Source organism: Oncorhynchus clarkii, chromosome 1 (genome assembly GCF_045791955.1).
Source record: "Oncorhynchus clarkii lewisi isolate Uvic-CL-2024 chromosome 1, UVic_Ocla_1.0, whole genome shotgun sequence".
Lineage (NCBI taxonomy): Eukaryota > Metazoa > Chordata > Actinopteri > Salmoniformes > Salmonidae > Oncorhynchus > Oncorhynchus clarkii.
The window spans coordinates 14422977-14446218 of record NC_092147.1 but is presented as its reverse complement, the minus strand read 5'-3'; the positions used below and the strand labels follow the sequence as shown (position 1 = coordinate 14446218).

The 23242-nt window shown below is 44.1% G+C and overlaps 2 protein-coding genes and 1 pseudogene across 7 annotated transcripts in view; all 3 read left to right on the top strand.

Moving 5' to 3' along the window:
* Positions 1 to 6143, top strand: part of LOC139366576 (dual specificity protein phosphatase CDC14AB-like) — a 64023-nt gene extending 57880 nt beyond the window's left edge. For 4 of the 6 annotated variants that reach the window (XM_071104415.1, XM_071104274.1, XM_071104493.1 and 1 more), the window contains 2 exons: positions 582 to 981; positions 3805 to 6143. In XM_071104415.1, coding sequence (XP_070960516.1) covers positions 582 to 981; positions 3805 to 3834 — 430 coding nt within the window. In that variant the 3' untranslated portion in view covers positions 3835 to 6143. The remainder of the gene's footprint in view (positions 1 to 581; positions 982 to 3804) is intronic. The other 2 variants (XM_071104626.1, XM_071104536.1) reach the window with 1 other exon arrangement.
* Positions 6144 to 14041: 7898 nt separating this feature from the next.
* On the top strand, positions 14042 to 15088 carry LOC139415223 (G protein-coupled receptor 88-like; annotated as a pseudogene).
* A 338-nt stretch (positions 15089 to 15426) lies between these two features.
* LOC139366519 (vascular cell adhesion protein 1-like) lies at positions 15427 to 21896 on the top strand. The gene is made up of 6 exons (XM_071104143.1): positions 15427 to 15712; positions 15813 to 16094; positions 16294 to 16584; positions 17160 to 17417; positions 19836 to 20111; positions 20583 to 21896. The coding sequence occupies exons 1-6, from the start codon at positions 15664 to 15666 to the stop codon at positions 20696 to 20698; spliced, it is 1272 nt and encodes a 423-aa protein (XP_070960244.1). The 5' UTR covers positions 15427 to 15663; the 3' UTR covers positions 20699 to 21896.
* Positions 21897 to 23242: the final 1346 nt, after the last annotated feature.

The following is a 23242-nucleotide window of genomic DNA, read 5'->3' as shown; positions in this document are numbered from 1 at the left end:
ACCAGCAACAGTGTGTGAAAACCTTGTGAAGACTTACAGAAAACGTTTGACCTCTGTCATTGCCAACAAAGGGTATATAACAAAGTATTGAGATAAACTTTTGTTATTGACCAAATACTTATTTTCCACCATCATTTGCAAATAAATCTATTAAAAATCCTACAATGTGATTTTCTGGATTTTTTTTCCTCATTTTGTCTGTCATAATTGAAGTGTACCTATGATGAAAATTACAGGCCTCTCTCATCTTTTTAAGTGGGAGAACTTGCACAATTGTTTGCTGACTAAATACTTTTTTGCCCCACTGTAAATGGGGAAAAACGTTTAAAAATTTCGTAGATTGGTCGAAAGAACAGATGGCACTTGGTTGACCAAGATTTTGTTTTAGTTTGTGACAGCCCCAGTGAAAATATAGTAAATCAGTCCGCTATTAGATCCACAGTACCAGTCCACAGTAGGCAGTCGTCCTCTCCTGAGCCTGTGAAAGAAGTTAGTCCTCTTGTCATTGTGTTTGTTTGGTGTTTGGGATGTGTCCTGTGTATTTATGTCCCCTTCCCCTCTCCCATCTACCTTTCCCTCAGCTCCTTCATTAACTGCAGGCTAGCCAGCTCCTTAGGCAACCTGTACGCAGCTGACAGCAGCGAGGGCAATAGGAAGCTGCCGTACACGCCCTCTTCATCACACTCTTCCTCCTCTCCTCCCTCCATCGTCACCACTCCCATCCCTCCGTCGGGCTGGGCCGCCTCCGTTCACGGCTACGTGGCTAACGGCGTGCACGGCGCCAATTACCACCACCATGAAGTCAACAACAATCAGTATAACTCGTCCCCTACTGGGGTGTTCAGCCCCGCGGGGGCCCCCCAACATGCTGCAGGCAGGCTGGGCCCCGGGCCTGATAAGTACAGCCCATTCAGACCCCAGCAGGAGGGCTACTCTGGGCTCAGCGGACCCTCCGGCCGCTACCTCAGCCGCTCCATCCCCGTAAGTGTGTGCCCCACCCCCAAAAATACTCCAACATCACCATCTTTTTGGTATTTCTACACAATTACTCTTATTTTGAACTGTCATATTTCCTCTCTGCACTTCTGTCAAACACGAGTGTCCTCCCTTTTTGTGTCGATGTTGTCTATTTATAATCGTAGCCAGTCGAAATTTTTGTCCTATCCCTGCTGCTGCTAAGGGCTCTCCACTGTGTGTCTAACTCTATGGCGGCTCCACTGAACTCCTCTCTGTGCCTTGTCTGTTGTCTGCATGGTGCTGAAACTGGACCTGCGATGGCCTTGTTCCAGTCTAAATGCCTACTTCATACACACTAACCATGGCTATTCGGCCATTTCCCACTAGATATCCATCTCCAGTTAAAATCATTTACTGGCACATTTGGGCAGAAGTCTAATTAGTGTTATGAACGATGGTGCTTCTTCAAATGTGTGTTGGTGGAGAGTTATTTTGCGGCTCTGTTCTTCCTAGGCTGTTTACTGTATTCACCTCTATTGAGTGGATCCTAGCATCACATACCAATTAAAAATAATAAAACTCATCAACAGAATGAACACTAAACTGAAAATGTGCTTTAACTACTAACCAGGTGGATTCTGGGTAAACAAAGGTTTATTCGACACTGTGGCCTCATTGGCTGATGTGCGAGGTCCTTTCATTGGGTGATTGGCTAGATTTCAGAGTGATTCATTTTGGTTTCTGGGTTTGGCTTTAACATGAGTACATCTAATATCTGAGCCATCTAACAACACTTGAAACATAAGAAATGAAATATAGACTAGTGTGTTCTATAGATGCAAAGGAAGACCGATCACACCATAATCCCCCCCAACTTTTTCATCTTTGTCCATCCTGACTTTTATGCTTTTTTTCCATTCGACTGGCCAACCGAAGGCCTTTGTATACATCATTTTCAATGGAAACTTTTTTTCCATTCGATGCTGGCCAACCGAAGGCCTTTGTATACATCATTTTCAATGGAAACTTTTTTTCCATTCGACTGGCCAACCGAAGGCCTTTGTATACATCATTTTCAATGGAAACTTTTTTTCCATTCGATGCTGGCCAACCGAAGGCCTTTGTATACATCATTTTCAATGGAAACTTTTTTTCCATTCGACTGGCCAACCGAAGGCCTTTGTATACATCATTTTCAATGGAAACTTTTTTTCCATTCGATGCTGGCCAACCGAAGGCCTTTGTATACATAATTTTCAATGGAAACTTTTTTTCCATTCGACTGGCCAACCGAAGGCCTTTGTATACATCATTTTCAATGGAAACTTTTTTCCATTCGACTGGCCAACCGAAGGCCTTTGTATACATCATTTTCAATGGAAACTTTTTTCCATTCGATGCTGGCCAACCGAAGGCCTTTGTATACATAATTTTCAATGGAAACTTTTTTTCCCCCAAAGATGCACTTTTTGTAACCATTATTATTAAATCTAGACTATGTGGATAAGAATGTGCTAAGTTAAAAACGGTATGTTTTTAGGCTGGCAGTCTGGTGCTGCTCTCTGCTATTACAAGAATTTGACACGCTCAGCCATACTGTAGCGCTCACTCATTCCCTGAGAGGTCAGCCCAGTAATCCTCTTCCTTTATAATAAATATTTGGAGGCCTTTCATAGGCCCCGACCACAAGGGGGACTTTCGTAGGCCCCGACCACGAGGGGGACTTTCATAGGCCCCGACCACGAGGGGGACTTTCATAGGCCCCGACCACGAGGGGGACTTTCATAGGGCCCGACCACGAAGGCCAGACATCTAAGGCTAATTCCCAGAACTTCCCACACTTGATTCCGCTCAGAATAGAAGGACTCTGTTCAGACAAATAAGGTTGGTGCAGTATCGCTGTCTTTAGATTACACTGGGTAGGCTGACGTTACTTCTCATTCTACACCACTGGTAGCATTTCGGTGATATAGGAATGCTGCTTTGTGCCAACATTCTCACTACTGTTTCTCAGGCAACCTAGAGTGTTGCACCATTATCATTCATTTAGCATTGGAGGAGGGACAGACTCAAAAGCTGCTACCCTTGCACAGATATCAAGTTAATTCACGTTTGTTCGCTATTACCTTGCCTACCTTGCCTATCTTCCAATCTACTCCCCTAACCCTTCCTAGGTGATAGTGGCACACCATTCTGGCAGCCACAGGCCCACAAAGCGTGTGAATAGGGGGAACCGGTGATGTGACGGATAGTGAGTGGTTATGGCAGAGGGAGTGGTTGACAATGGGGAATATTGGATGACTGTCTGTTATGAATGTCTCAGCTGTCCTCTCGTCTCTTTGTTTTGCCAGTCAGTGGAGTTGTGGCTTCATCAGAATACATACGCTTTTTCCTTCTCTCTCGTTTGCTCCCTTCTTGCAACATGCCTCCCACCCCCATCTGTGTGTCAGTCCTGCTAATTCCTTCTCTAGCTGCATACACACAGAGACACCCTGTCTGACTTGTCCACCATACATGTATTCATTAGTTCAGGAAAATGCATTCTGCATTTTAAGGATTGTCTATTTGAGTGGCTTTTCTTTGACCTTTGCAACCAACAGTTCTATTGTACCCTGTTAGAATCTAACATTTCATGCAGACTTGTTATATAACAACCTTCTCCCTGCATGTTCTTTGTCTGTCGTCAACACTTTGAAAACAATTACATGCAGCAATTTGCTTTTACATTTACCATGGATCCATAGGTTGTGTTATGATGTCATAGGTTGTGTTATGATGCCCTGTGATTCACGTTCATTATACTCAACGTCATATTGTGTCTCTGTCTCCCCTCTCCACCTCTTGCAGTCCCTTCAATCTGAATATGTTCAATACTAAAGCTGCGGTTCTGCGTTGACCAAGACCGGACAGCCATCGTGACGACTGAACTGGGCGCGATGGAGTCTCCCACCCCACCCCTCTCCATCTCCCCCTTCTTCCCTGCTTTCTCCCACATACTGAAAAGGGAAATGAATAAACCAGGAGGCGCTATAGGACGTATTACATTTATTCTTCTCTCTTGGCATCTGGACGGCTGTGATCTTTGGGGGCAGGCACATAGACAGCCACAAACTCACAAGGGCTTATGGAACTTTGAGTTTTGAGCTTCTTCTGTCAGCTTCAGACGGCCTCGATCCACCTTAACTGAAGTCACTGTTTGTATAATGCTAACAAAGGGAGATTACCCGGCTGTAGTTAGGCTTGGCCAGGCTGTAACTATGTGAGTGCTCTGTCTCTTTAAAGCTGAGATATGGCCATATACTGTAGACTGGAGGTTCTCTGCTTCCCTGCATCACAGATTTCCGTTTTTATTTATGTGTACCTGTGCTATACAAAATTACTGTGTACACAACACATGACATGTACTGAAAGAATATGATATTTTTAGACGAGGATTTTATACATGAAACATGACAATTGTGTTGCCTGGATAAAGAAATATGTTTATATTTACAAGTGGGTTAGCAAACATGTTTTGGTTTATCGCAATTCTATTTTTGTCTGAGTGTTACTACTTCACTAACAACATCCAAATATGCGAGGGGTTTATGGAGAGGTTCCTTATCAGCAATGTATTGGCAGCACAGGACCAGGCTCAGGGTGATGTGCTCTTGCAATTATGATTCTGTTTTGTGTGTGAGAATGTAGACCGCGTGCACAGGCACGCTAATGTATGTACCATAGACTGTATAAAAACCTGTACGTACGTGCTTACCTATGTGAGCGTGTGTGGATGAATGAGACTGCATAGTGAGTGTGTCTAGAAACCATGTGTGTGCAGTCCTCTGCCCATGGAGTGAAAGGGTCTCTAGAGAGAAGAGAATGACGTATAGGGAAGAGATGAGTGTTGTCTCCTCTTCACTATTTTAAATTGTTTTAAATCGATTAAATGAACTGGTGGGATTTGGTAACCCCAATTGGAACTAATTCATGCTTAATGTTCTCTGTCGCAAGCCTACATCACTCCATTGAATGATTTGCATCTCAATGGGACTCACATGGTCAAGTAAAGGATAAATACAGAATATTATCACCAAAAAGGATGTAGCTAATTTCATAAACCCTCACAGGTCAAAGATTTGACAACTAAAGTCATACCAATAACCAGACTAGGTTATTGTGACTAGGTATGTTGAGCATGATGAACAGTGGTCATTAGTAGAGAAAATGTATTGTGTTGTTGGACCAACACCACCCACAACATAAGCCTCAGTCCCTGCAGTATACCATACACCAGGCAGCTTAGCAATCCCCTCCACAGACACAAGATCCCAATAATGCTCTTTGAAAGGAAAAGGAGCACATTTTCAGTGTTATTCGACAAGCTGTGGATTATGGAACTTGATTTGTGGCAGCCTATTTTTAACACATACCTACTGTAGAACCAGTTATGTTAGTTGTGTTATCGTCAGGGCACAATGGTAACAGATGTTTGTCGCTATTACTGAAATATTTCCCCGTTTTTGTCGAGAATGTAAAAACAACGCAGAAACTTTTCCTGCGTATTACGATTCTTTCAGACTGTAGAAGGAGATAAAAACATTTCCGCTTTGCAGGTAGAGGTTCCTAAAAAAAAACTGGAAAAGCACAACTGTCCCCCAAAATACCGTCTTTAAAATCTCATGCTGGATGTCATTGTGTGTACAATGCAGTAGTCATTATCAAAGCTTGTTTTTTACCAATGAATATGACCTACTGTGGCGCGACTAACTCATCCATTTTCTGTTGGACCTTATAAGAGTCCCTATATGCTTTTTACTTTTTAAACTTGTTGAATTTCAAAGTTGATTTAAATAAATGTGTACTGAAGCATCTGTTCATGGCTGCAAGGATTTTTATTTTTGATTTTGTTAGAGCTCTGTACATTCCTGGCAGTGAAATGTGTTTCTTTGTTTCGAGATGGGAGAATCTTAATAATGCAGGTATTCTACCTCCTTGAAATGTACAATTTATAGCGATAAAATTCGTACTTGAATATATTTTTCAAGCAGTATGTAAAGAAAATCTATAACTGTAGATTAGTATTTTTGCTTTTCATTTTCATACAGTAAGAATAGTACAATGTCTACTGTACTACATGTGTATGTTTTACAGGGAACAGAGGTTGCTGAAGGAAGTAACACAATTAAAAAATATACTTTTCAAGATTCTTGCCTCTGTTAATGATTTATTCTTGCTCCTACTGTCTCTTTAGAACTCTTGCCATCTTGACAGATAAGAATTAACATTTTTATTATAGCAAAGGAAGGAACACAAGCTCTGACTGATTCTGGTTGTCTTGGTTTGACAGCTGTTCTATCCTTTCAGCTGTCAAAAAGGTTAAATGCTTTATTTGAAAACGCTAACTGAACATAGCATCTCTTTATAAATAGCATATTTATTTCCAATGACAACAACTAAGGCACATCAACTCAAAGCCTCCTATTGCAATAAAGGCTCTGCATCAACTCTGTTAAGCTGGGTTGTTAACCTACATTTCTTATCTTGAAAGAGATTTTAAACAGCCACAGACAATCGTTATCATGAACGTCGATTACCAAATACCTTTGTATAATACTCCACAAAGATGCACTTGAAATAATGCTTTTTTATTTTTTAAATAGTAACTATGTTTGCCATACTGCGAAGTCAATCGAAACCGAAAGGGTCAATTAGTCTCTTCTGGTGCATGAATAAACTCAGCAAAAAAAGAAATATCCTCTCCTTTATTTTCAGGAAACTTACCATGTGTAAATATTTGTATGAACATAAGATTCAACAATTGAAACATAAACTGAACAAGTTCCACAGACATGTGACTAACATAAATGGATTAATGTGTTCCTGAACAAAGGTGGGGGTCAAAAGTAACAGTCAGTATCTGGTGTGGCTACCAGCTGCATTAAGTACTGCAGTGCATCTCCTCATGGACTGCACCAGTTCTTGCTGTGAGACGTTACCCCACTCTGCAAGTTCCCAGACATTTCTGGTGGGAATGGCCCTAGCCCTCACCCTCCGATCCAACAGGTCCCAGACGTGCTCAATGGGATTGAGATCTGGGATGTTTGCTGGTCATGGCAGAACACGGACATTCCTGTCTTGCAGGAAATCACACACAGAACAAGCAGTATGGCTGGTGTCATTGTCATCATGGAACGTCATGTCAGGATGGGCCTGCAGGAAGGGTACCACATGAGGGAGGACAGTGTTGAGATTGCCTGCAATGACAACAATCTCAGGCCGACACACCGCCCCAGACCATGACGGACCCTCCACCTCCAGGCCTAGGTGTAACGCTCATTCCTTCGATGATAAACACGAATGCGACCATCACCCCTGGTGAGACAAAACCGCGACTTGTCAAATCAAATGTATTTATATAGCCCTTCGTACATCAGCTAATATCTCAAAGTGCTGTACAGAAAAACAGCAAGAAATACAGGTGTAGAAGCACGGTGGCTAGGAAAAACTCCCTAGAAAGGCCAAAATCTAGGAAGAAACCTAGAGAGAAACCAGGCTATGAGGGGTGGCCAGTCCTCTTCTGGCTGTGCCAGGTGGAGATTATAACAGAACATGGCCAAGATGTTCAAATGTTCATAAATGACCAGCATGGTCAAATAATAATAATCACAGTAGATGTCGAGGGTGCAGCAAGTCAGCACCTCAGGAGTAAATGTCAGTTGGCTTTTCATAGCCGATCATTAAGAGTATCTCTACCACTCCTGCTGTCTCTAGAGAGTTGAAAACAGCAGGTCTGGGACAGGTAGCACGTCCGGTGAACAGGTCAGGATTCCATAGCCGCAGGCAAAACAGTTGAAACTGGAGCAGCAGCACGGCCAGGTGGACTGGGGACAGCAAGGAGTCATCATGCCAAGTAGTCCTGAGGCATGGTCCTAGGGCTCAGGTCCTCCGAGAGAAAGAGAGAATTAGAGAGAGCATACTTAAATTCACACAGGACACCGGATAAGACCGGAGAAGTACTCCAGATATAACAAACTGACCCTAGCCCCCGACACATAAACTACTGCAACATAAATACTGGAGGCTGAGACAGGAGGGTTCAGGAGACACTGTGGCCCCATCCGATGACACCCCCGGATAGGGCCAAACAGGAAGGATATAACCCCACCCACTTTACCAAAGCACAGCCCCCACACCACTAGAGGGATATCTTCAACCACCAACTTACCATTCTGAGACAAGGCCGAGTATAGCCCACAAAGATCTCCGCCACGGCACAACCCACTCCACAAATGTCCTTTTAACAAACTATAGTTTTGGCAAGTCTGTTAGGACATCTACTTTGTGCATGACACGAGTAATTTAAAAAAAAATTGTTTAAAGACAGATTATTTCACTTATAATTCTCTGTATCACAATTCCAGTGGATCAGAAGTCAACATACACTAAGTTGACTGTGCCTTTAAACAGCTTGGAGAATTCCAGAAAATTACATCATGGCTTTAGAAGCTTCTGATAGGCTAATTGACAACATTTGAGTCAATTGGAGGTGTACCTGTGGACGTTTTTCAAGACCTACCTTCAAACTCAGTGCCTCTTTGCTTGACATCATGGGAAAAAAATAAATAATTGTAGACCACCACAAGTCTGGTTCATCCTTGGGAGCAATTTCCAAATGCCTGAGGGTACCACGTTCATCTGTACAAACAATAGTACGCATTGTGGCGTACAGCAGGTCAGCCACGGAAGCGGCTGGACTCCGGAAGTATGGTTTGGCTCGTAACCACGTGCCTGCTGATCAAGGAGACCAAAAGGGGTAGGAAGATGTCCATTTCCTGTGTTCACGGTTGACACAAAGTGGTAATCAACCGTATGGACCACAAGGGAGCCGCCAGATTACAGTGGGTGCAGTGCCAGAACTGCCGGTACCTCTCCTAGTGGGACGGGATTGTCCTCTGTTCGCAGCCCTATGGGGACACGAGTTGAGGAAGAAGGTACGAGCCGGCCGAGGAAGAGAGCGGGGACGACCAATAGCCTGTGTGGCCCGGAAGCAACCGTTTAACCAGCATGGGTCTACGGCTCCGGAGTCGGAGGGGGCACCGGAACCCGAACCCCCTGGGGAACCTCTGGAAGAGGAGCCCATCCTCCCCCTCCTCGATTTCGAGGGTCCAGTCGAGACCCCCGCTGGGGGCCAACTGAAGGGACAATTCGGGATGGCCCAGTGGGAGGATCCGAACTTGAAATCCGCCGCAGCCCAAATGATAGCGGTGCATGGACAGCTACTTCCGGGAGTGAGTGACTGGCGATACCACCATTTCCAAATCAAGAATAACCTTTTGTATAAGGTGTCACGCCAACAGGGGGAACTTCGAGAGGTATTGTTACTGCCCCGACTGTACGTGGGAACCATTCTTCAGCTGGCCCACACCCACCTGTTGGGGGTGCACCTGGGAATGGAGAAGACCCGGGAACGGATCGCCTCCCGGGATGAGGAGGGCCGTGGACGTCTACTGTTACAGCTGCCCGGAGTGTCATCTCACAACCCCGAAAGCCCACTTCCGAAGCCCATTGGTCCCTCTACCGATCATCGGGGTGCACTTTGAACGCATCGCCATGGACATAGTGGGACCCCTGGTTAAACCAGCATGAGGACACCGGTACATCCGGGTGATAGTAGATTATGCCACCCGGTATCCCGAGGCCATTCCACTACAGGCAGCGGTATCCAAGGGAATCGCCCGGGAGCTGTTCCACCTCTTTAGCCGGGTGGGCATCCCGAACGAGACCTTGACAGACCAAGGTACGAAGTTTATGTCCAGCGTCATGAAAGAGTTTTATCCCCCCCTGCAGATCAAGCAGATCTGGACCTTTTTCACCCGCAGACGGATGGGCTCGTTGAGCGCTTTAATAAAACGCTCAAACAGATGCTGTGGAAGGTCATCGTGCAGGACGGGAAGAACTGGGACCAGCTACTATCCCACCTAATGTTCTCAATCCGAGAAGTACCCAACTCCTCCACTGGGTTTTTCCCGTTCGAACTCCTCTACGGGAGGAGGCCACGCGGCCTAGTGGACCTCGCAAAGGAGGTGTGGGAAGCCCAACCGACCCCATTACGCAGCGTGGTAGAGCACATGGAGACGAAGAGGGAGCGGATGACAGCCATATGGCCCGTCATGAGGGAACATATGGAGAATGCCCAACGCGCCCAAGCCCAGGTCTACAATCGGGGAGCCCAGCCCCCAAGAATTCCAGGTGGGAGACAGGGTGCTGGTCTTAATCCCCACAGCCAAAAGAAAGTTCCTGGCAACATGGCACGGGCCATACGAGGTGGTCTAGAAGATGGGACCTGTCAATTACCGTCTACAGCAACCGGAGAGACGGAAACATCAACAGATTTACTACGTGAACCTGTTGAAGAAGTGGCACGAGAGAACAGCCTTGGCCGTGTTGTGGTCGGGACCCAGGATGCCAACGGGACCAGTGGTGGTTCCGAGCAATGAGGACCTCGACCCGGCCCAGAAGCAAGAGCTCAGGGAGCTTGTCGATCGGAACACGGCGGTGTTCTCCGAGAAGCCGGGCCACATGACCCACATTGAACGCCACATCCGTACACAGCCCGGCGAAATGGTAAGAAAGAGGCCATATGGGATTCCGGAGGTTCGAAGGAAGACCGTGAAACAGGAAGTGGAGGCTATGCTGAGGATGGGCGTCGTTGAAGAGTTCCACAGTGCATGGTGCAGCCCCATCGTGTTGGTGCCCAAACCGGACGGTAGCCTCCGCTTCTGTAACGATTTCCAGGGGGTGAATGACATCAGCTTGTTCGATGCATATCCCATGCCGAGGGTGGACAAGCTCATCGACCGATTGGGAAAGGCCCAGTACATCAGCACCCTTGACCTGACCAAAGGATATTGGCAGGTATCGTTGGCAGCCTCCTCCCGACACCAGACGGGTTGTATTAGTACCGGGTACTCCCGTTCGGTCTCCACGGAGCCCCACCCACATTCCAACGGCTGATGAACAAAGTACTTTGACCCCATCAGCAGTACGCAGCAGCCTATTTGGATGACATCATCATCCACAGCCAAGGCTGGGAAAAGCACTTGACGCGCCTCCAGGCGGTGCTGGACGTGCTCAGACAAGCCGGGTTGACAGCGAACCTCAAGAATTGCAAACTAGGTTTCGAGGAAGTGGAGTACCTGGGGTATTTGATCGGACAGGGGAACGTCAATCCCCAGGAGAGGAAGGTTCACGCGATGTGTGACTGGCCCCGTTCCACGCAAGATACTATAGCAGATTTATCCCCAACTTTGCGGCTATAGCTTCCCCCCTCACTGATCTAACCAGGGCCCGCCCCCTGAAAACAGTGAAATGGACGAACGAGACAGAAGCGGCGTTCAGCCATCTGAAGGAAGCGCTGTGCTCCCATCCGATTCTCGTAACGCCCCATTTCTAGGTTTCCGATGGTGGTCCAGACGGATGCGTGTGATACGGGACTAGGCGCCGTTCTGTCCCAGATACACGATGGGGAGGAGCACCCCATCATGTACATCCTAGAGATAAAAAGTACTCCATTGTGGAGAAAGAGTGTCTAGCGGTGAAGTGGGCGCTAAACACTCTCAAGTATTACCTGTTGGGTACCCACTTCACCCTGGTCACAGACCATGCTCCCCTGGTCTGGATATCCAGGGGAAAGGACACAAACGATCGGGTCACCAGGTGGTTCTTGTCCCTTCAACGCTTCTCTTTTTCTGTTGTGCACAGGTCAGGGGCGAAGCATGGAAACGCGGATGACCTATCGTGAAGGGAGACGTGCGTCGCACTAATGACAGTCCCCTTCCCGACAGAGCTGAGGGGGGGGGGGGGGGGGGGGGGGGGGGTGGAGTTGCGTACAGCAGGTCAGCTACCAGGGGGAGACTCGTCGAGGCCTGGTGACAGACGGAGTGTACATCACAAGGCGATGGCTCCATTTGCTGGACGTGCCAGGTCTCGACGGGCTCTCCGTCAAGGACTAATTGGGGGTGATTGGGGAGTTGCTGAGTAATCAATGTCTGATTGCTCACCAGCTGTACATGCCCCATAAAGCTACCAGAATGGAAGCACACAGGAGAGGACTGGGGGAAGTAAGATGACATCCGTGTAGTTGGAGACGGTGCCCGAGCAAAGATGAGGGAATTTGAGTTTGTGTGCCCGACAGGATACAGCAAGACCCGGAGCCCAGAAGACGGTATCCCGGAGAGGGTCTCATGGGGGAGATCTATCCTTTTCTTTTGATTTATTATTTAATAAACAACCTAATCATACTCTGTCTGTGTCTGATCTGTGTAAACGTATTGACCCAACCCCCTGGTCTGCCACAGCATGTATAAACACCATGGAACCACACAGCCGTCATACTATTGGGGCGGCAGGTAGCCTAGTGGTCAGAGCGTTGGACTAGTAACCGAAAGGTTGCAAGATTGAATCCCCGAGCTGACAAGGTAAAAATATGTAATTCTGCCCCTTAACAAGGAAGTTAACAAACTGTTCCTAGGCCATAATTTAAAATAAGAATTTGTTCGTAACTGACTTGCCTAGTTAAATAAAGATAAATAAAAAATAAAAAATACAGCTCAACAAGGAGACGCGTTCTGTCTCTTAGAGATGAACATACTTTGGTGCGAAAAGTACAAATCAATCCCAGAACAGCAGCAAAGGACCTGTAAAGATGCTGGAGGAAACAGGTACAAAAGTATCTATATCCACAGTAAAACGAGTCCTATATCGACATAACCTGATATAGGCCGCTCAGCAAGGAAGATGCCACTGCTCCAAAACAGCCATAAAAAAGCCAGACTACGGTTTGCAACTGAACATGCTGATTGTACTTTTGGGAGTGATGTCCTCTGGTCTGATGAAACAAAAATAGAACTGTTTGGCCATAATGACCATCGTTATGTTTGGAGGAAAAAGGGGGAGGCTTGCAAGCCGAAGAACACCATCCCAACCGTTAAGCACGGGGGTGGCAGCATCATGTTGTGGGGGTGCTTTGCTGCAAGAAGGACTGGTGCACTTCACAAAATGGATGGCATCATGAGGTAGGAAAATGATGTGGATATATTGAAACAACATCTTAAGACATCAGTCAGGAAGTTAAAGCTTGGTTGCAAATGGGTCTTCCAAATGGACAATGACCCCAGGCATACTTCCAAAGTTGTGGCAAAATGACTTACGGACAACAAAGTCAAGGTATTGGAGTGGCCATCACAATGACCCAACCTCAATCCTATATAACATTTGTGGGCAGAACTGAAAAAGCGTGTGCGAGCAAGGAGGCCTACAAACCTGACTCAGTTACACCAGCTCTGTCAGGAGGAATGGGCCAAAATTCACCCAACCTATTGTGGGAAGCTTGTGGAATGCTACACAAAATGTTTGACCCAAGTTAAACAATTTAAAGGCAATGCTACCAAATACTAATTGAATGTATGTAATCTTCTGACCCACTGGGAATGTGATGAATGAAATATATGCCAAAATAAATCATTCTCTCTATTATTATTCTGACATTCTTAAAATAAAGTGGTGATCCTAACTGACCTAAGACATAATTTTTCCTAGGACTAAAGTGTGAAAAACTGATTTTAAATGTATTTAGCTAAGGTGTATGTAAACTTCCAACTTCAACTGTATACTGTATATATAATATATACTGTATATATTTGTTTATTTTGTTTTATTTTTTGCCTATTGGGCCCTCTTTTGGCCTGGGCCCAGGGCCTTCCCCTGTTTACCCTGCCTGCATTAATCAGTCCCTGCCTATTTGCGCTTCTAGTTATTTTAGTATCTGGAAATCATTCAATATTAATAAAGAGGCTGGATGCAATAGGCAAGATGTGTAGGCTAAGTGTTAACATGAACCTGCGTGCTGCTCCATTCTTCTTCTTATAGGTCTTTGTTGAGCTAGTGTCTGCACTCTGTAGCATCACCACAGGCGCGCTGCGCGCATTGTCTATTACCCCCCCATGCAACTGTATCACTGCCGCATTAACATGGGGAACATATCCACTGAATAGGAGATTGGCATAAACAATATTGCATAAGGACTCCTTTTTCATCCTTTCGTATGAAAAACCTTTTTTATTCTTCAAACATGCCAAACGAATCGGAGCAACTGATAGACTGAGATGTGGGACACAATGCAAAATCAACCTTGCGGCAGTCTATTCTCTCATGTGCTTGTCTGGGACAATTTTAAACCTATTGGTTGTCTACCTGGTCAAGACATGTAAGAAACTTCGAACGGCTAGTAATGCGTTCATTGTGAACGGCTGTATAGCCGAACTGTTGGTGTGCGCGATTTGGATGCCGCACGAGGCAGTGGAGATTTCTTCTGGTAGTCCTTTTCCGGCTGGGTACCAAGCCTTCAAATATGCGCTCCTATTCCTCGGCATCACTTCTCTTTTCTCCCATTCCCTCATAGCCGTCAATCGATACGTGTTGATTACCAAATCACCAGCGACGTATCTGTCCATCTACCAAAAAAGACACACATAATGGATGCTAATTGCGTCTTGGCATTCGGCGCTGGGATTTCTTCTTCCCTGGATCACGTCTTCGCGGTACCCACAGGAAGGATGCTCATATCTCCCTGCTTCCGCAGCATCATTGCTCAAAGAAGGGAAGCCCATTATCTCTGACCCATTTGAAGCTGGTACCCTGGTGTTGACTATTATTGGTCAGACAATGTTTGTTTTGTATTGTTATTTCAAAATATTTCGAAGGGTGCATATGAGTGTGAAGAGGGTCAACATATTACATTTTCCTATCGTGAATAACCTTCCCTATTCGCTCCCCAGAAAGGACAAACGTTGGGGGTTCTACGTGTTGGCAGTGTGTTTCATATTCATCCTCACTACAGAGCCCCTTTTCCGGGTGTTATTAACAGCACTTTGTTTTACCACGGTTCCTTTGGCACTTGGGACATGTTCATGGATTATTTTCTGCACTATCTTTGTTACAAACCAATTTCTCTACACGTGGAAGTACGAGCAGTTTAGAAAATATTTCAGATCCGGAGAATTTTGGAGAGGGTCTGCAGTTGGAGTTGCGAATACAATATCTCAGCTTCTCCCAAGACAAAATAGTCACATTTTTGGCCGAGATAAATTGAACAAAATCTGAACTGCTATGACATTGGTTATTGTAAGGATACAGCTGCTACAGTGTTTTAGAAAGCCTACCTGACAACGCAATAAAAAAAGTACACTATAATGTTACTCTCAAGCACACTCAACAAATTAGTAAAATATTTGTAAAAACATTGTGTATAACACTAGTTTGTCTAGTTTCATGTATTTTTCAATATACTGTTTTATGGACCATGGTTGTAATAGTGTTATATGCTAATTGTAAATCAGTTTGTGTTCATTTTAATAAAGCAACATTTTTAAGTGCAAAACTTTGTGTCACATCTGGCCATTACAGGAGACTAGGGGCTTCTTTATCATCACTTTCACTTTCACTCACACACACACACACACACACACACGGTTTCCTGTCGCCATCATTGTTTCCATTTGGAAATGACTTAAGGAGCCCATAATAACAGGAAAAGATCTAGCTTAGCCATTTTTGGCATCAGAATCATGGAATGTCCAGTCTTTTTAAAGTAAAGGGTACCTTGCACATCGAGTCGCCAAGCTCTGCAGCAAAACTTTACATTCAAGCTCAATATTTTACCTGGATATGAAAAAGATGCAACTTCTTCAACTGTGTGCCTTCTTCTATGTCACAGGTAAACATATTTTCTCTGATCAATAAATTCATATTATTAATTCCATTTATGCTTTGGATATTTTATGTATTCAATTAATGTATGTATTGTTGTTTTGTAGTCTGTAGTCAGATAGAAGAAGTCGCCATTTCACCTCCTGGGAATGAGGTATTTGTGCTAGCAGGTTCAGCCTTCCAGTTCACCTGTGCTTGCGTTGGTAGTTGTAAGACACCACAGTTCAGCTGGACAAGAGCTACTACTGACTCTGATGGTATGCGAACCAAAAACAGCACTCTCAAATTTTCCAACGTGAAGATTGAGGATGCGGGTCGATATACCTGTGATGCAAAGTGCGATGACAGTTCAGAGAAAAAACTAAAATCTGTCAAGATGACTGTCTATGGTAAGTAGAATAATTGTAGCATGTGATGACATAACCTCAAAAACTACTGTCAATGCCTTGAGTAATGTCTTGAATAGTTTGAAATATTTACACTGTAAATTATAATGCTAGTCTACTTTAGCCAAGGCCTAAATAACTTGTTTTGCCATCGTGTGAAAGAGCAAATTCACTCTCCATCAACTTCTCTCTGATTTTACAGCTTTTAGTCAACCTGTGTTGGTGATGCCAAGTATTTTGACGGAAAATGTGGCTTGTGATGTAACATGCAGTGTTGATGCATTTGACCACGTTGACAGTGTCCACATAAGCTGGTATCTAGGAAGTGAGCTTCTTAAAGATGAAACTCAGCAGACTTTGGATGCAGCTAACGTGTCGGACACACTGACTCTTACTGCCCTGAGGGACTATACTGGGAAGAGTCTGACCTGTGAAGTGAAAGCAGACATGAGAAATAACTCAAAACAGGTTTCTTACTGTCTCGACATACACTGTGAGTACCTTATTACAATTCCGATTCACTTCAGAATGGGTATACGGTGTCTTAGTGATAGTCCCTAGTTAGTTTGTGAATAAATCATGCTAACACGTTACACGAATAATGCATTATGATGCAGCTATGCAGTGTAAGACTTGTCATGAGTATGTTTGAACCCCTTTATAATGTCTTATAAACCTAATGATCTGGACTAAAATACCAGCCAGTTTGGGATGTCAGAAAATGTTACACATAGAGAAACATAGCAAATAAGACTTGTTATAAGACATTATAAAGGCTCCTACATGCTTTTAACAGGTTAGAAACCATTGTACCTGGATGCTCTCGGTAGAGTGTTACCGAAATGATTCACTGTGTTCAAAGATGTCTCCTTCCAGCCTTGATGGCAGTACAGTACACTTAATCCTTGAGCTATTGAACTGTTTGACTTATGCTGAATTACTAATCGCCCTCAAGGCGCCACTCCCTGGGCACTCATGTAGATCAGACAGGATCAGATAGATCCTGAAGCAATATGATAATATGATATGTCCTCAGATATCTCATAGTAACGTGTTGTTGTGTTCCAGATGCACCTAAGATCAACATCAGTGCTTCCTCATCTGGGATGGAAGAGGAGGAAGTGGTGATGAGCTGTAGAAGTGACGGCAACCCCACCCCTACTATTGAGTGGGAGAGAAAAGGGGAGCTGTGGCCCAAGAATCTGCATCGACACGCACTAGGAAATGTCACGGGCCGGCTACACCGCAGCAACCAAGGGGTTTACCAGTGTGTGGCCAAGAACGTGGTGTCCGAGGTAAAGGAAGAGATGAAACTGGAGGTGCAATGTAAGTGTTCTACTAACTAAGCTTAAGATACCTTATCTGATGGTACTGGAACTGTAATAATATGCCCACGCTAATTGTTATGACAATGTCTTTTTTTCACCTTTATTTAACCAGGTAGGCCAGTTGAGAACAAGTTCTCATTTACAACTGTGACCTGGCCAAGATAAAGCAAAGCAAAGCAGTGTGACACAGACAACAACACAGAGTTACACATCGAGTAAACAAGCGTACAGTCAATAACACAATAGAAAAAAAAGAACGTCTATATACAGTGTGTGCAAATGGCGTCAGGAGGTAAGGCAATAAATAGGCCATAGTAGGGAAGTAATTACAATTTAGCATATTAACACTGGAGTGACAGATGTGCAGATCGTGATGTGCAAGTAGAAATACTGGTGTGTAAAAGAGCAGAAAAGTACATAAAAACAATATGGGGATGAGGTAGGTAGATTGGGTGGGCTATTTACAGATGGGCTATGTACAGCTGCAGCGATCGGTTAGCTGTTCAGATAGCTGATGTTTAAAGTTAGTGAGGGAAATATAAGTCTCTAGCTTCAGCGGTTTTTGCAATTCGTTCCAGTCATTGGCAGCAGAGAACTGGAAGGAAAGGCGGCCAAAGAGGTCTTGGCTTTGGGGATGACCAGTGAGATATACCTGCTGGAGCGAGTGCTACGGGTGGGTGTTGTTATCGTCACCAGTGAGCTGAGATAAGGCGGAGCTTTACCTAGCATAGACTTATAGATGACCTGGAGCCAGTGGGTCTGGCGATGAATATGTAGCGAGGGCCAGCTGTCTAGAGCATACAGGTCGCAGTGGTGAGTGGTTGACCGTGTCCGCATCATCGTTTGATTCATAATTGTACTATTTGCATTTACAAATGACAGCATTTTGACATCTGTACTCAACAAAAATGTAAACACAACATGTAAAGTGTTGGTCCCATGTTTCATGAGCTGAAAAAAAAGATCCCTGAAATTTTCCACATGCACAAAAAGCTTATTTCTCTCAAATTTTCGTACACAAATTTGTTTAAATCCCTATTAGTGAACATTTCTCATTTGCCAAGATAATTCATCAACCTGACAGGTGTGGTATATCAAGAATCTGATTAAACAGCATGATCATTACACAGGTGCACCTTGTGCTGGAGACAATAAAAGGCCACTCAAATGTACACTTTTGTCACACAACACAATGCCACAGATGTCTCAAGTTTTCAGGGAGCGTGCAATCGGCAACACAGACTACGGGAATGTCCATCAGAGCTGTTTCCAGAGAATTTAACGTTCATTTCTATACCGCAAGCCACCTCCAATACAGTTTTAGGTAATTTGGCAGTATGTCCAACCAGCCTCACAACCGCAGACCACGTGTAACCACGCCAGCCCAGGACCTCCATATCTGTCTTCTTTACCTGCGGGATCATCTGAGACCAGCCACCCGGACAGCTGATGAAACTGTGGGTTTGCACAACCAAAGAATTTCTGTGCAAGCTGTCAGAAACCATATCAGGGAAGCTCATCTGCGTGCTTGTCGTCTTCACCAGGGTCTTGACCTGACTGCAGTTCGGCGCCGTAACCGACTTCAGTGGGCAAATGCTCACCTTCGATGGCCACTGGCATGCTGGAGATTTGTGCTCTTTACGGATTAATCCCGGTTTCTACTGTATGGGGTAGATGGCAGACGTGTGGGCAAGCGGTTTGCTTATGTCAACGTTGTGAACAGAGTGCCCCATGGTGGCAGTGGGGTTATGGTATGGGAAAGCATAAGCTACGGACAACGAACACAATTGCATTTTGTCGATGGCAATTTGAATGCACAGAGATAATGTGACAAGATCCTGAAGCCCATTGTCGCACCATTCATCCGTCGCCATCACCTCATGTTTCCGCATGGTAATGCACAGCCCCATGTACACAATTCCTGGAAGATGAAAATTTCCCAATTCTTTCATGGTCTGCATACTCACCAGACATGTCACCCATTGAGCATGTTTGGAATGCTCTGGATTGGCGTGTACGACAGCGTGTTCCAGTTCCCACCAATATCCAGCAACTTTGCACAACCATTGAAGAGGAGTGGGACAACAAGCCACAATCAACAGCCTGATCAACTATATGCAAACAAGATGTGTCGCGCTGCATGAGGCAAATGGTGGTCACACAGATACTGTCTGGTTTTCTTAACCACGTCCCTACCTTTTTTTTAAGGTATCTGTGACCAACAGATGCACAACTGTATTCCCAGTCATGTGAAATCCATAGATAAGGGCCTAATGAATTTATTTCAGTTGACTGATTTCCTTATATGTACTGTAACTGAGCAAAATCTTTGAAATTGAAATATACAATTTTTGTTCAGTGTATATACTTTCATATTATCTATGCATTTTTAACAACATTTGTTTGATCTTTGCAGACGGACCAGCAAACACAAGTATCCAGTCCTTCCCACTGCAGGCCATTTCCTATGGGGTTCAGCTGAACCTTACCTGCTTGTCAGACATGTACCCCAAAGCCAAACAGTACATCTGGACCAGAATCCCAGATATGGCCCTACCCAAGGAGGCCATGGTTACAAACAGCCATTTAATCATAGATAACTTCCAAGAGCACCACCAAGGCATCTATGAGTGTAGAGTGATTCACCACAGTGGGAATACAGAGAGAGCATTCTATACCGCCTCTGTTCAAGGTATGTAATAGCCACCCGTGTGTTGTCATATTTGCTCCCTTGTAATGATTTCCTCCATCAATAAATTGATATTGATTCACAAAATTACCAGTCTATGTATAAGTCAAGACTCCAACCTTCTTCTTGGAGAGCTCCTGTCCCGTTTTCAATCCAACCTCAGTTGTAACTAACTGGTTCAGTTTATCAACCAGTTAATTATTAGAATCAGGTGTGCTAGATTAGAGTGAAAACCTAGAGGCCGGTATCTCTCCAGGAACAGGGTTGGAGAGCCCTGGTATAAGTAAATAGAACATGCTATCAAGGAATTAAGTGGTTTCTACATGGAGACTAACCAGTCAAAGCTAACTGCTGTTAATATTGCCAGTTTCACATCTTTAAACGGCTTAGTAATACAGGCTTTTGCACTAGTTGTACTACATTCCCTAAAATGCCATGTTATTTAACTGTGGTGTCCCTCTGTTGTGCCTGCAGCGGAGCCCGAGTCTAAGGTGTTCACTCAGATGGTGGGTGCAGTGGCTGGCAGTCTTGTCAGTGGAATCACAGGAGGCATCGTGGCAGGATTCATGTTAGCTAAATGGCTGAAGTGATGCTACCTTAAATCACCTCACTGTGTGGGATCTAATCCGGAGCCATTCAGATGGTCTCAACCAGAGTGCCTTATTATCAATTCATACAGCAGAGTTTAACAGCGATTAACGTACAGTACTTTCAGAAAGTATTCATACCCCTTGGTGTATTCCACATTTTGTTGTGTTACAGCCTGAATTCAAAATAGATTAAATTGTTTTTTTTAATGCCGATTTAAGTCCAAACTCTAACTAGGGCACCCAGGAACATTCAATGTTGTCTTGGTAAGAAACTGCAGTGTATATTTGGCCTTGTTTTTAGGTTATTGTCCTGCTGAAAGGTGCATTTGACTCCCAGTATCTGTTGGAATGCAGACTGAACCAGGTTTTCCTCTAGGGTTTTGCTTGTGCTTAACTCTATTTCGTTTCTTTTTAACCCCAAAAACTCCCTAGTCCTTGCTGATTACAAGCATACCCATAACATGATGCAGCTACCACAATGCTTGAAAATAGGAAGAGTGGTACTTAGTGATGTTTTGTGTTGGATTTGCCCCAAACATAACGCTATGTATTCAGGACATGAAGTTAATTTCTTTACCACATGTTTTGCCGTTTTACTTTAGCACCTTTTTGCAGACAGGATGCATGTTTTGGAAAATGTTTATTCTGTACAGACTTCCTGCTTTTCCCTCTGTCATTTAGGTTAGTATTTTGGAGTTGTTGATCCATCCTCTGTTTTCTCTTATCACAGCCATTAAACTGTGAGTTAGGAAGGAAGCCTGTATCTTTGTAGTGACTGGGTGTATTGATACACCATTGTTGGATTCGGGATGAACTCTGAACATTGAGATATAAGCGTTGAATATAAGGAGTGAAAGAGACTGGGTTTTATGTCAGAAGTTTATTGTTTTCTGTAGAAAGACATGGCTTTGGAATGTGTTGTGTGTACGGGAGGAGGTCATAGGATTGCTATAGGGGATCAGATGGATATCTGTGGATTAGGCGAAGAAGGGGTTGAGGTCAGGTCAGATCCCTTGAAGGGAGTAATAAGAGTTTATTACCCTATTACTCTCTTCCTGTGGAACCATAAGATGTAAGGATTGGAGAGCCGGAGGAGTGTCTATAGTGGGGTATATATATTTGTGATGGTGAGAAATGTTATTTTGTCTGAATACAGCTGTAATGACCCTTTGGGAAGAATTAAACTTGGTTAAGCTTCTCTAGTGTCCGTGAGTTATTTACTCTGAAAAGTTAGAACCTAACACCATCCAAAGTGTGATTAAAAAGTTTTCCATGCTCAAAGGGATATTCAATGTCTGGTTGTGATACAGCCCGGGATCGAACCCGGGTCTCTAGTGATGCCTCTAGCACTGAGATGCAGTGCCTTTGATCGCTCGCCACTCAGTCCCGCAAGAATTGAGGCTGTTCTGAGGGCAAAAGGTGGTACAACTCAATATTAGGACGATATTCCTAATGTTTTGAACACTCAGTGTATATTGTAAAGATAACAGGTTGTTCTTAACAATCAAACAGAAATAAATGGAATGCTTGTGTTCAATGGAAGGATTTGAACCTTACCAGAAAGTCTACAACTGTTACAAACTTCTAACAATGGTGACTGGAGGAGTCAAGCGCAGAGAGCAGGTAATTCAGTACGTGGATATTTTATTCCATAGACTGTGGAACCACGACATGCAAAACACCAGGGCGCATGAAACAACCCGTCTCAAAATACAACGGACTAAAAACTGTCCGGAAAAATACTGATAACACTCATACATAGATAACAGGAAACAAACGGAAAGGGAATCGATGTCAGCTAATAGGCCGGCGACGACGACCGCCGAGCGCCGCCCGAACAGGAAGAGGCACCATCTTCGGCGAGATTCGTGACAACAACATAGGTTGTGTATGGGTTTTACTGTAATGCTATACCATCTCTATTGCAAATATGATCTGTGCCCTTCTCCCCCACCTCAAACACACACTTGTTATATTTTTGTAATGTTTTGAAGCAAGAAGATCTCCATGATATGTATAGTAATCCAGATATAAAAACAATTCAAGTAAGTCCAAGAGGTCCTTCGTTTTGCTTCTGATTGTTTCATACTAGATTGCAATCAATGTGTTTTATATATTTTCTCCAAGAAAAGCTACAGCTTATTACCTACTGTAAAAAGTATTGCAGAGGATAAAGTTGGATATTGAAAATATTGTTAATCACATTTCTATTTGTTTTCATAGTCACCAATTTAATTTTAAATATGCAACATAGTCTTACATTTAAAATAGATCATGGGGTATTGATGGGGTAGATCCTCATCAAGGACCTCTGAGCACATAAGGCGATCTGGAGCGTGGCCCTCTTGAAGAGGGGTGTGATGGGTTAGATCTGCGGTGAAGAGAATCAGCAGATTACCACTTTATCAATTTGAGATTTTAAAACAAAACAACAAGAAAAGGACATTCCTGAAGAAACTTTGTGTACTCAGCTAGCTAAAAGTTATTAGAATTGATGAACACGGAGCATTCTGTGTACTAAACTCTCTCTGTGTCTGTTTTTCA